This window comes from Microchirus variegatus (assembly GCF_963457635.1).
Source record: "Microchirus variegatus genome assembly, chromosome: 4".
Lineage (NCBI taxonomy): Eukaryota > Metazoa > Chordata > Actinopteri > Pleuronectiformes > Soleidae > Microchirus > Microchirus variegatus.
The window spans coordinates 16,398,393-16,411,587 of record NC_139805.1 but is presented as its reverse complement, the minus strand read 5'-3'; the positions used below and the strand labels follow the sequence as shown (position 1 = coordinate 16,411,587).

The 13,195-nt window shown below is 40.5% G+C and overlaps 1 protein-coding gene across 1 annotated transcript; it reads right to left on the bottom strand.

Annotated features, from left to right (window-relative positions):
* Positions 1–2,882: 2,882 nt before the first annotated feature.
* lpxn (leupaxin) lies at positions 2,883–12,389 on the bottom strand (the record flags this gene model as incomplete). Its single annotated transcript, XM_083888185.1, has 7 exons — positions 2,883–3,149; positions 5,056–5,204; positions 5,326–5,407; positions 5,986–6,159; positions 6,280–6,527; positions 6,802–6,905; positions 12,280–12,389. The coding sequence occupies 7 exons, from the start codon at positions 12,387–12,389 to the stop codon at positions 2,883–2,885; spliced, it is 1,134 nt and encodes a 377-aa protein (XP_083744311.1).
* Between the last annotated feature and the right edge of the window lie 806 nt (positions 12,390–13,195).

Here is a 13,195-nt window from a genome sequence, read left to right as displayed (position 1 = left end):
ATACATTACAATCAATTCACCTTTTTCAAAAACAAACAACAACAAAAAAACAAATTTTGTTCAATGTCAAAATGCATTTACTTATTAATTTCTGTGACTCGAGTGTAATTATTACAGCTCAAGTCGTGTGACAGATTAAAAAAGTCAAATATTTATTATCGCAATTCCGATGCCATTTGCTTAATTTATGGGGCAGTGTTCTGTTCAGAGTAATGTATCCGCATTCACAGTTTCAGGGAACTGTTAAGTTCATCAGTGCATATACTGTACATGGACATGCTTTGCAGTGATGTTACAGTAATCAGATCCTTCCACGTTTTATTGTACCTACTGGAGCTGTGATTTCACATTGTCAGGACTGATTTGCAACTGGAGTTGTCTCCGTTTCCATATGTGTGTCTACAAGCGAATGTACTGATTAATGAGTCCGTCTGTACCTAAGACCAATCTGACAGTTATGGGGCGCTAAGCTGATGTGCGCTGCTGGGTTTACAGGTTAGGGCTGGGCCAGCCAGGTGTGACCAGAGTGGGGATGCATGGTTCTGGACGGGCCGCCCTACCGTCCCCATCAGGGGTGGCCGAGCGGACACAGCCATTTTACAGGAGGGGTGGTAAGTATTCAGTTTCAGTGTCATGCAGGGGTAACGCTTGCAACTACACCCCTCAGCCCCTGCGCACCCCACCCTGCCTCCCTCAGCACCAGTATCCATTATGTCCCAATATACTCCTCAATCCTCCTTCCTCCCCCACTGAGCTCAAGCTGCCATCTCATGACCCAGTGCTCTCCCAGACTGTTTGTTTCGCTGCTGTAAATGTCACCTGAGTTACACTCTCTGCTTTTCACAGACTGGCCTTCATTTGCCACCCTTTTAAAAAAAAGACCCTCGCTCATATTTCATGTTTTCCTCATTTTTACGACGTGCAAGAGAATGCTTTTCCTCTCCTATTTACTCAGCCAGGCGATAGCAATACACTATTTCTATTTTGCAAACGCCAAAATGTCTTTTCCCTGCGTCATATTTTTGTTTTCTACTTTAGAGTTCATGACTTTGCTGAGCTGTGGTGGTGTCCACGCTTGAAAGCACTGGACAACTAGGGTGACTGTATACATGTGTGTCTGAGGTTTTTTACAAATCTAAAATTAAACCAACCACTAGTTTATAGGCCTTTGAAGCCATTTGTAGGAAAGACAGCATTAAACAAGTATTCCCACTCATAAGACACTTTTGGCAGCTAGTTCCGCTCATAATAACATGCAGTTGTGACAGCGAATGGGGCAGAACAAAAAATAATAACCAGAATGAACATATCCGTCCTTAAGCTGTGGTGATGTGGAATTTTACAGCTGTGTAACATGCCAAAATCGAACTTGTTCTATGGAATGTTCATACTGGAAAACTCACTTCCTCTTGGGTCTGAGGACTCAAATCACTCATGTGTGTTTTAAAAATATCAAACATTTAACATCACTGTACGTCTTGAGTTCAGCAGGAATTTGGGCACGAGGCCCTTACATCATTAAACACTTACAATCTTGGATGTTGACGCGAACAAGAAACATTCGCAATCGTTCCATGATGCATGTGTCCGTACTCTGTGGGCGCCACGAAGGGCCTGGTTTGACAGTGATGACAGTGTGATTAATGCCCATCTCCTTTCTCAATCACACACAAGTCTAACTGGTTTGAGGAAAAGCTGAAGGAAGCTGCCAACGGTGCTGATGGCATTCATGTGAAGATAAGATGCAAGCTGGTCAAACTCATTTTGACAACCTCAACAAATACACTGAATACTGTGACTATTTAGGGGGAAACTCGAAGAAAATCATTGCATGTATTCAAGTATACTTCAAGTTTGTGAGCAGTTTGGGAGTTTATAACCATGGTCCATTTGAAAGTTGGCTGATGAAAAAGTTTCAAAGAGACTAAGGGGAAATGTGCTGTTATTCATGCAGTTTGGAAATTGTATTATTTGAGAGTAAAACGCAACTTACTATAAAATAGTTACCTGACATTTTCCACTGATGGAACTTTAACGGGACTAATTGTTGTGTGGGAATGAACACTTTGTGGTTGATTCACGCCTCAACAGTCAGAGTAATTTGCCGAAGAGATGCTGTGATGTGATGAAACTTTTCACCTCTGAAACCACTTTTGTTCATCTCGGTACCATGATTAATCTTCCATCGGCCTCTATAAAGGAGTCTCTGTGGTGTATGAAGAGTTTGTGTGAATCCAGTGTGTGCTGAGGGCCAAATGGTCAGTCAGAGTAAGAGGAGACTTAGGCTGGCACACTGATTCCATGCCAAGACAAGCTATCAGGCTAAATAGACAAGCCCCTTGACAAACTGCTCCATATTCCGCTCTGCCAAGTCTTATGGCAAACTGAGGATAGCTTAATGGAAACCATGGTTTAAACCTGAACCTCACTGTTTTTCTTTCTCCATTTCTCCATTTTATATGAACATGATGAATGAAATCCAATTAAACGTTGAACAAATGTCAGAAACGTGCTTTTTGGAATCATCCAAAATTCACATATGTGAAAAAAGTTTCTTCAATAACTTTTATTACAGGAAATAAGTATTTTCCTGTGTTTAACAACCGTGTCATTAATTATTTTACGTTAGCATTTTCCCTTGATATTTTTACACAACTACTGGTAATTTACATCACACTCCTTGTTAGGCGTTCTTAACCATGTAATTCATCACATTAGTATCCAAAATCGCTTGTCATGTAGCTCAGTCAGCCATGAAATTGTGAAATGTCTATTTCTCATCTGTACCAATGCAAATACAGGAAGTATTGATGTCTACTTTTGAATAAATGTAAAACCGAACAACGGCAGTGTATCCTTTGCATTATTAAGTCCTGCATTCTTTACACAAAGAGTTTATTAAAGCAAGGCGCGCAGTAAGGTTTCCCCTTCTGCTCCTTGACGATGCCGTGGCTGAGCTGCCGCAGACAGAAGGCACACACAAAGTGCTCAGGGTGAAACTTGCGATTGAGAGCAGAGATGCAGCGGCCTGTGATGGCCACACCACAGCCGCCGCACAGCGTGCCTTGCCTGGAATGGAAGTGCACCGAGCAGAGAGGTCGACCGTCCAACTCCATAAAGCAGCCATTGGGGAAAGGCTGCAGGCAGTCCTGGATGTCAAGACAGAAGAGGAGGAAAGGTTGAAGGAGTATGAAGAGAGGTAGAAAGACAGCGTGGTGTGTGTGTGTGTCATATGTTTCATTGTTTCTATTTTTAAATGATAATACAAGGTTTTGCTGGTCGATCAAATATCATACCAAAGCCTTTCTAATGTAACCATCACAGCCACACAGGAATCGAACCATCAAATCTTCCAATTAGTGGACAACCCACACTATCTCTGACTCCACAGACACAAATCATCGAAACGTGAGACTCTTTTCAAACAAATAGGAACCTACGGCTATACTGGGAAGGTACAAAAGCATGAAAATGTTTTGAAATAAGGTATATTTACACCTTCTATGTGACAGAGATGCAAAATTGCTGGATTTGTAATGTGTTGGAAAGAGAAAGCTATTAAAAAAATTATAGCAGTGTTACTGTTAAAAATCCATTAATAACAGCTACACAGAATGCAGATATGTATCTTGGCATAGTAGCAACAGCACAGGTGTAACTCTTAACACTGGAAATGGCCACGTTCCATTCCTATGTCTCAGCAAGCCACCACACTGAGCCAGCATGTGCAACACCAAGGCCTTGTAATCCATTACTTACATGGTTAACACGTGTTCAATTAAAAATGTTCCTTAAACTTTACCAACACAAAAAAGTATGTTTGTGTTTATTAGGACTCTCTCAGTCATCCACGTCATTGTATCTTCAAGATTATATTTAAAGACAAACTCAAGCAAGTGTAGTTGCCTTTATCTACACAATATAATGTTATATATAATATAATGTGTTTAAAGTTTTGATGAAATCAAAATGATAAGAGACGAACGTTACTGAGTTTGGATGACTGAAGTCCGGAAAAGCTCAAAAACATATATTTTTGGGGGTTTGCAGGATGTTCATCATCACATTATAGCATTAAGATGAGAATCACTTTACTGTTTACTGGTCGAGCTGAAGCAACAGCTCATTCAAAAATCAATTATTTGATAAAAAAAAAATACTCGGCCACAAATATTTGACGTCCCCAAACACAAAACACTCTGGAATTAGATTTACAACAGCAAGCCCTTCTGTGTATAATGATATTCAGGTTCTGCGCAAATGGTGAGCCATGTAACTGTTATATAACTGATTGGGTTAGGTAGTGTACATTTTTTGAAAAATGGTAAATTTTATTTCTTTGTCTCAGAATTACAGCTGCCCAACACCCCTTTCCTTACACAAGATATCAGGTCCTTTTGTGTATTCAAATTAGGCAAAGGGGTGTGAAAGCACGGCCTGCAGTGGCAGACCCCATCCCAGATAAAGAGATCTGAAAGGGATGTTCCCCAGGTATAAATGTTTAGGTCTCACTATGCTCTGGGTCTTTCTTCAGCTTGGAACACTCATGTGTAGACCTTTTCTCTGCAAAAAACTAAACCTTGTCGGCCAGCAGAAGTTTCTATTTCATTCTTCATCAGCAACAGTTGTTACCAATAAATGTGTTGTATTTTGAGTGGCAGGTATTACGAGATAACAGTTCATCATGTTAAAGTGTGTGGATACTTTGCAGGTTTCTTTGGGGATAGAAAACTTGACATTGTCACCTCATGTCACCTTTAAAATTAGTTTGACTAAAGGAGAAGTAGAGCAGCAAACGGAATCTTTTTTTTTTTAACCAGATGCCTTGCAGAAGTGGGTTTGAAGAGAATGTAAAAGATACCCACACTGAGAAATATGGTGTCTTTGATTTATTTGCATCATTTCAACCACATCGTATTCATCAGGCATACGGTTTTCATCAGGTTTGTGGACAAAATGTTGCAAATAAAGCAAATGTGTGGGTATCATTCTCCTTTCTTGTCAGGCTTGTGTGCAATTCAGAGCTGTGTGTGTGGTCCGGGCTATGAGGCTTACTGCACAGACGAAGCACTCTGGATGCCAGGTGCCATTGGCTGCAGTCAGGTAGTTCTCCTTCACTGACTCGCCACAGCCAGAGCACTTGGGAGCAAAGAGGTAGTAGAAGTCCTTGTGACAATATGGCTTCCCATCTTTCTCCAGGAAACCTAGGACGAGTATGAGATAGGTGCAAAACGTTGAAAGTAGCAAAATGTTAAATCGTTTGAAAATGTTTGTTGAAGTTGTGGTTTTCCTTAGGAGAAAGAAATGAATCTACAAGCCCGTAACCTTCAGGTCCAAAGAGGCCTCCACAGTATGTGCAGAAGAAGTGCTCGGGATGCCAAGTCTGGTCGAGCGCTGTCAAGATGTTCTGGTTAACCAAACAGACATATAAATATTATTTCTTGCTTTTACATCACTTTGAGATTAGTAAGACTTTTCTCATTTCACAGATGTCGGACAGCACAAACATGTGAATTGTAAAACACAAAGTGAATCAAAAGAGAAGTTTTGCATTACTTTCTGATTAATGGCTTTGGTCTGCTACAAACTGTAAGCCCCGTCTGCAGAACCCAGTATGGTTTAGTGCTTTATTTATTAATTTGATATGTGGATACATAGAGGAAAATGAATTACGTACCGCTTTTAGTGTTTTGTTTTTTGTCATCATGCAATCTTCAAAAGATTATTGTGTAAATTGATGGATGTAATATATGACAGGATTAATTAAGAACAGCTAAACTTTAACTGGAGAGGGATTTGGGTTTTGAATGGACATTTTGTGCTGCCACATATTAACCACTTAATTCATACAACCATAAATGGCTGCAACACACATTTTGGTCAACGTCTGCACTTAAAATGTGGGGATTTATTTTCACATCTTGTTTTTAGTGGTCGTTCTCTCTATAACCACAGGATCCAATATGAATCAACCTCTTTTCTCACCTGTAAAATGGGTCCTTTGCAGTATGAACAGCGAGGTGAAAACAGGTGGTGATAGTCTTTGTCACAGTACGGTTGTCCGTCTCGCTCAAAGAAGCCTGTGGTGCTCAGCTCGGTCTTACAAGCCACACACACAAAGTGCTCAGGGTGCCACACTTCACCCAGCGCAGTGATCATCTGAAGAGAGGTAAGTATATGGAAGAAGAAGCAACTTTCACGTTTTAAATTTAATCATATAACCTCACAAATCTCACTCTTGTCCTTTCCTAAAATATTTATCTCAGTGGCTTACTGTACCTTTCCCACAATGCATTTGTTGCAGGAGGCACAGTGGCCCTTGGCTATGGTGCGTACTCCAATCCTCGCCAAGTCAGAGCTCAGGCCTCCCAGCAGGTCATCTATAGTATCTGTTTTTGTGCTTCTGCTCGAGGTCTTTGCATCAGACTCTGCTTTGCTGCTGCTCTTGTTGTTCTCTTGTTGTCCCTCTTCTGTTTTCCTTTTCATGGACTGCTTTTGAGTAAGTGGTGGAGGAGTCGCTGAAGCTGCTGGATCCTAAATTATTTACACAAATAGTCACAAAGTTCTTTTGTTTTTAGCAGTTTAGTTGAGAGTTGATTTTAAGGGCTCAATTACACCTCTCAAGGCTGAGTGGTGTCAAGATCAGTACAATGCTGCCCTCTGTTGTTAAGTCTGATCCATTCCACTCAGTTGAACATATAACCCAGTGTTGTAGGATTTTCTATTTTGCAATGAAAATGCAGAAATATACTTATCATTGACAAACAAAAAAAATAATAAAAAAAATTTCAGTCACTACACTGACCTCTCCTTCCCCCAGACCCATCAGATCTTGCAAAACAGAGTCCAGATCCTTAGTGGGAGAGTCTGGGTTTGAGAAAGCTGCCACGGAAGATGGAAGATCACTGAAACCCAAAGAGAGACCAATTCAATTTAAGAGCATAATACCTCACATTGTAAAGTTAAATGCCAATAAATCCAATCAATTAATCCAAAGCCTTTGTTGATTAACTTGCTAATCTGTCAGTATGTTTAATGTTAGTTTAAAGTATGCATTTGGTTTGAGAGTAAAATGTGTGCATATTAACATGGTTTAAAAGTTAAATAAAGGTGTTAAAATTCACCTGTAGACATTTGAGTGGGCTGAGCCTCTTTCTTTCTTCTTAACTACAGCATAGTCTGCAGCTGGTACCTGCGGACATACAATCAACACTCACTGCGGTTTCACTGACGGAAGCAAGTTGTTGCAATCATGTGCAAAGAGCAGATGTTCACTCATTATGATGATTTTTAAAAGAGCAAAAGGTGCTGATGATCCAGGAAGTTATGAAACAACAAGTTTATAACTGTTGTGCTTTTGTAGTCACCTCTTCTTTAACTGTATCATCTGTGCTGTTTTCCTTGACACTCTTTGAAGCAGCTGTATCCAGTGCAAGCTCTTGCAACAGCAGATCTGTAACAGCATACAGGCCAAACATTAATACTCTTATATAAAGGCACGCAGGCATATGCTGTGCATTATTCAGACAACCACTCAAACACAGTGATTTTTCTTTTCAGGTTAACTGTGAGTTTCTCATCGAGCACCTTAATATGAAGCTCAAGACCTGAGGTTGCTTCATGTAACTCAGCTTCCTGAGGAAGTGATGGTGGTTTAAACATGTTGCAGAAGTGAAACTTGAAAAAAAAGGTGTAAAAATCCAATGACGATTATTAATGAAAATTGTCGTTTTAAGGACAAAGTACCTTTTGAGGAAATAAAAATATCTTCTTCATCACAAATAGTACTCTTGTGTACAGTACACACACGGCACTGGGATATTATTTCACATTCTGTTCTTTATTTCATACATAGTTTACAACTCATTTGTCAATAATAACTCACTGCACTGATGAAAAAAGGTTGAGGAGAATGAACAAAGAAAGTTGCCTTACCAAGCTCATCCATGTTGTTTCTTCCTGCTCTGAGCACAAAAGTGACTTGAATGTGAGTTGAGTGTGCAGGGGTGTTTCTAGGTGTCTGGTTTTTTTTTTTTTTTTTTTTTCTTTCATCTGGTAGTTACTAAGGTGACAAAGCTGTATTTCACTGTCACTTCCTCTGACATCTTACTTACGCAAAACGTCAACATTTAGTGTGAGATGTTTTTGAGAGCAGAAGAAGCCGCAGACCATTTCTGAAGAATACAAGTTAGATACTACCAGAGCAGATGTGTCCATGTCAGAGGTCTCAAACTCATCAGGCCTCCTCTTAATATCATGTTATAATGATTCATTTCTGTCTAGGTTTTATTGTATTTTATTTACAGACTAAATATAAGACTAAGTATGTCTGTATATACATATATATATAATTATTTCTTTCTTTCTTTGTGTTATTATTAGTAGTATATATTTAGATAAGGATAGGAGCCTGCCTGACCCACACCCCGGGTCAGTAGGTGGCGGTAATGCCCTGTAATGTTGGTGGCCAGTCGCTGTTAAAAACCAAGAAGAAGAAGAAAAAGCATTATGAGGAGACTGAATACTGATTGGTGACGTACAACACACCTGCTCGTCTTCACGCAGGTGTTTTCTATCAGCTGATGACCGCTGATTGCTTCCGCCTCCTCCTTTTATTTGTCTTCCTCCAGCCAGCAGTGTGTTACTTTGAAGAGAGAACGAGCCGCAAAATGAGAACATTTTAAAGAGCTGCCACAAAAGTGACTCTGTTTAACTACAGAAACTCTACTGGGAGAAGGGATTGAGTGCCAGTAATGCACCATATCGTTGTTTGCCAACCGCCATGAAACCACATAAAGAATGAGGGAACTTTAAAAAAGATGAAGGAAAATACAGAAAACTATCGAGGCGTGACGTCAGACGCCGAAAAAAATGACCGCGTGCATGGCTTGTTCGACCTGGTCCAGCCTGGTGACCAGTTCAGAATGGTGAGTAACTTTAGTGAAGTTATCTTAATGGTGATTATGTTTGCTGAATTGTCAACTCAATTCTGCCTTAATCTCAGCTATTTGCTAAATTTCTGCTTCTGCTTGAGCTGTGCTTCATTGTAAGCTCAATGGTGGCTTGGTGTTGGCTTGATTTGCTCAAAATTGGCCTTAGCGTAACATAAGCCACACTGTGCCTCACAGTTGGCTCAATTTAGCTTTATTTTATATAGTTTGCTCTCATGTTGAATTACAGTTTTGGCACAATGTAATCTGAATTGTCTCACTGTTAGCTCAATATTAGTCTTGGGTTATGCCCATGCTTTGTACCAACTAGAATTATTTGGGCCAGCAGTGGCTAAATTATTATTAATTAATGTTGGCTCAGTTGTAGCTCAGTTATCTGAATTGGAGGCCATTTTTGTCAGGTCACAGCAGTTAACTCATTGGTTTAAGTAGGGCTGCAACTCATTTTTATTTTCATTAATCTGACTTATTTTAATGTTTGGTCCATAAAAGGTTGTTCACCGTTTCCCTATAAATGATATTCTTTGAAAAGTATTTGTTTTCAATGATTGCTTGAATTGAGCAAATTAGGAAATATCCCCATTTAACAAAGTTAAATTAAAGGGACACTGTGTAGTATTTATGGGTTTATATAACCCAAAATCCACTTTTGTATACATATTATGTGCTCCTGCATTGTCTAGTCGCTGTATAATATTCTTTGTTTCATTTTCGTAGTGTTTAAAAAAGTCATGTAAAATAATATGGTCGCGGGCCGCTACTGCATTGCCATGACCCCATGGAGGCAGCAGTGCACCAGTCAATTGTGTGCTGTGATGTAAAATCACTAGTTTTCTCTATGGACTTTGGAGTGGGAGAGAGAGCATTTTACAAACCCTATGAATTATGACTGTTGCTGTGTTCACTGGTTTATATCCATGTTTCAGATTATATAGAATTTGTTAGAATGTTTTCACAAAGTGAACCATTATATCTCAGGCTGGGTGAACCATATCTGTACCTCAACCACCACATTCCATTCCAGAACACCTGAACTAGTTTTACACCTGTCGAGGCTGGAGACTGTACTCAACTTTTTTTTTTTTTCCCTCAGATTGATCTTCATGAAGACCTTCAAATATTAGGTTTCATGATTTATTTCTGGGTGGCCGCCGTGTCCCCATTCTTTCTTGGCCGCCGTGCCTATATCTATCTGCATTGTCCAACATGGCCACGTTCTTTCTCTTCTCTTGCTTTCAAGCTGTCAAATAGCTAAGGGTTGTACATGGAGCATTTGCCACAGATTGGTTTTGCATGTTCCTGGTTAATCTGGTCCTTTGTTATATTTTTGTTGAACTGCTGAGCGAGTGAAAGAATGAGGTGCTTGACTGATGCAGTGTTTGAAGTTCTCTGGCAGCTTCTCTGAAAGAACTGTCTGTGACTGACTGACTGACTGAGATGTCTGCATTGAATACTTGAGATGCTCTCAGATTAAGATCCTGTTCAGCAGTTCACGTTAAAGTAGATATGTTGTGAAGATGCTCGTTTTGTCTTTAAGGGCTGCCGTTCCAAGTCTGAGATGCTTGATAAGTTGTAATGCACTAACGTTTCCTTTTTAGGTCTGTCTACAAAGGGTAAGTCCATGTTTTTTTTTCTTCTTTTGGGGAGCTACCTTGTTGGCCTCCATGTGTGGTAGGGTTTGCAGAGTAGGGGAATAAAAAACAAAACAAAAATTGTGTGTAGCTGCTCCCAAAGCTTTTCTTCTGGTCAGATAAACCACGATTCAACAGATGTTTGATGTTTTATTTTCTTCCACACTAGACATCTCCAAACACCGTGAAAAACTGAAATAAAATAAATATTACATTTTAACATAAATATGGTTTCCCTTCGAAGTATTTCTTTTGCCAACATCAGTTTTATCACAGTCTGTAAATGTTCTTGTGGCCCTCATTAAACTTAAATTACACATATAAAATAAATATAAAATGCACAAAAATAACACATTCTCATACCGTGTGCGCCTTCTGACCGGAAATCAGGAACTGCTATGGTCGAACTCTGTACACATCTTGCTCCATTAGCACCGTAGCTCCGAAGACAGAACGCATGTACATTTCCCAGGTACTCATTGCGTTAATCACATGACTGCGTCCTACTATTCAGTGCAGCCCACCTATACAACCACTAGGGGTCGTCATTACCACAACTCAGATACAGATTACAATCCACATTCTTCACAAAATAAATTAAAAAATATCCAAATACAAAACCACCAAACCAAAGAAACAAGCAAACCTCTCAGCGACAGTTACACTGCCACCAAAATTACAAAGATTTGTTACCTTTGTTTTAAACCTATGAAATAAATCTTGTAATTTTCTACAAATAAGAAAATAACTATCGCACCTATTTTTGTATAGCAGTTTAACCCTTAGTATCAGTGCTAAACGCTATTTTGACACTAGTCTATGAATTCTGTTCAACTAGCACTACTAATTTTTGAACTGGACGGTCAAGAAAGGTTGGTTGCGTTAAGCGCTCACCTTGCTTACCTAATTTACTGTGGCCTATTTGAATTTTGACCTTGCGCACCAAACCATCATCCTCCTTCCTTGTTTCGACCACTCTGGCAAGTTTCCATTCGTTTCTGGGAACATTGTCTTCCTTGACAATAACTATGTCTCCCACCCTCACATTCCTTCTGGGCACATGCCATTGCTGTCTCAGGCTTATGTTGGCCAGGTATTCTTTACGCCACCTGCTCCAAAATTGCTCCGATAAGTATTGCACTCTACGCCACCGTTTCCTGGCATACAAATCTTCTTTTACAAAATTGCCTGGTGGTGGGAGGGGCACAATAGACTTCATTGTGAGCAAATGATTAGGCGTTAAAGGCTCAACACCCTTAGGATCTGTGATCGTGTCCGTGGTGAGCGGACGACTATTCACAATTGACATAGCCTCATAGAAAAATGTCCTCAATGAGGTGTCATCAAGTCTTCCATTAGCTTGTGCCAGAACAGTGCTCATGACGCTCCTGACTGTCCGTATCTGGCGTTCCCATATGCCTCCCATGTGGCTTGCTTCAGGAACATTCATGAGGAAGTCACACTGTTTTCTTGCAAGGTAGGTCGCAATCCTGTCCTTGTCTAGAGCCATTAGACCCTTCTTCAACTCATTCTTTGCTCCAAGGAAATTTGTCCCTTGGTCAGAGCGAATCTGCCTTACTGGTCCTCTGATTGCTATGAAGCATCTCAAAGCATTTAAAAATGCATCAGTGGTGAGGTCCTCCAACATTTCTATATGGATGGCCCTAGAGCTGAGGCATGTAACCAAGAGACCATACCTCTTACATTCCTTTCGACCCTGTTTGGTGTAGAAAGGTCCAAAACAATCAATCCCTGTGTATGAGAACGGAGGAGAGGGTTCGACTCGGTCACTGGGCAGGTCCGCCATACGTTGTTGTTCTGTCGGCCCACGAACCTTTCTGCATATGACACAGTTCTTAATATGCTTGGCCACTAACTTGCTAGCACCTAATATCCAAAAACCATTGGCTCTGAGCTCATTCAACGTTTGCCCTCGGCCTTGGTGCTGTGTCTTCCTATGACAATGGTCAAGTATAAGCTGTGTGACAACGCCTTCCTTAGGTAAGATCACTGGATGCTTAAATTCCAGGGGTGCAGATGACATTCTTAATCTGCCACCTACCCTGAGCAATCCATCCTCAAATATTGGATCAAGTTGATGCATCCTGTGAGTTTTTGGCAACTTCATGGACTTTTGGCCAAACCATTTGAGTTCGACTTCGAAAGCCTCTCTCTGTGCTGCTCTGATGAGCACAAGAGTAGCTTCTCTTCGTTCCTCAACACTGATGGGTCCAGTTTTGCCTTTTTGTGCCAGTCTTCGAATCCGTGCAATGACATTGAGGGCTGTGTTCCAATCAGAAATTCTTGACAGCCTTTGTAAGAAACTGTCCTGTTCAGCAGTATCAGTTTTTAAGACCTTTACTTCTGGGTCGCCCACAAGCTCTGGTGCTCTTTGGTCTGTGAAAATTTCTGGTTGCCATAAGAACTCTGGCCCTTTCAGCCAACTTGATTCTAGAAGATCTGCCACCTTGAGACCCCTAGATGCATGGTCTGCTGGGTTCTGACCCGTCTCAACATAGAACCATCGACTAGGATCAGTAGAGTCTCTTATCTTCTGAACGCGATTGGCTACAAATACATGAAACCGTCTGGCTTCATTTTTAATGTACCCGA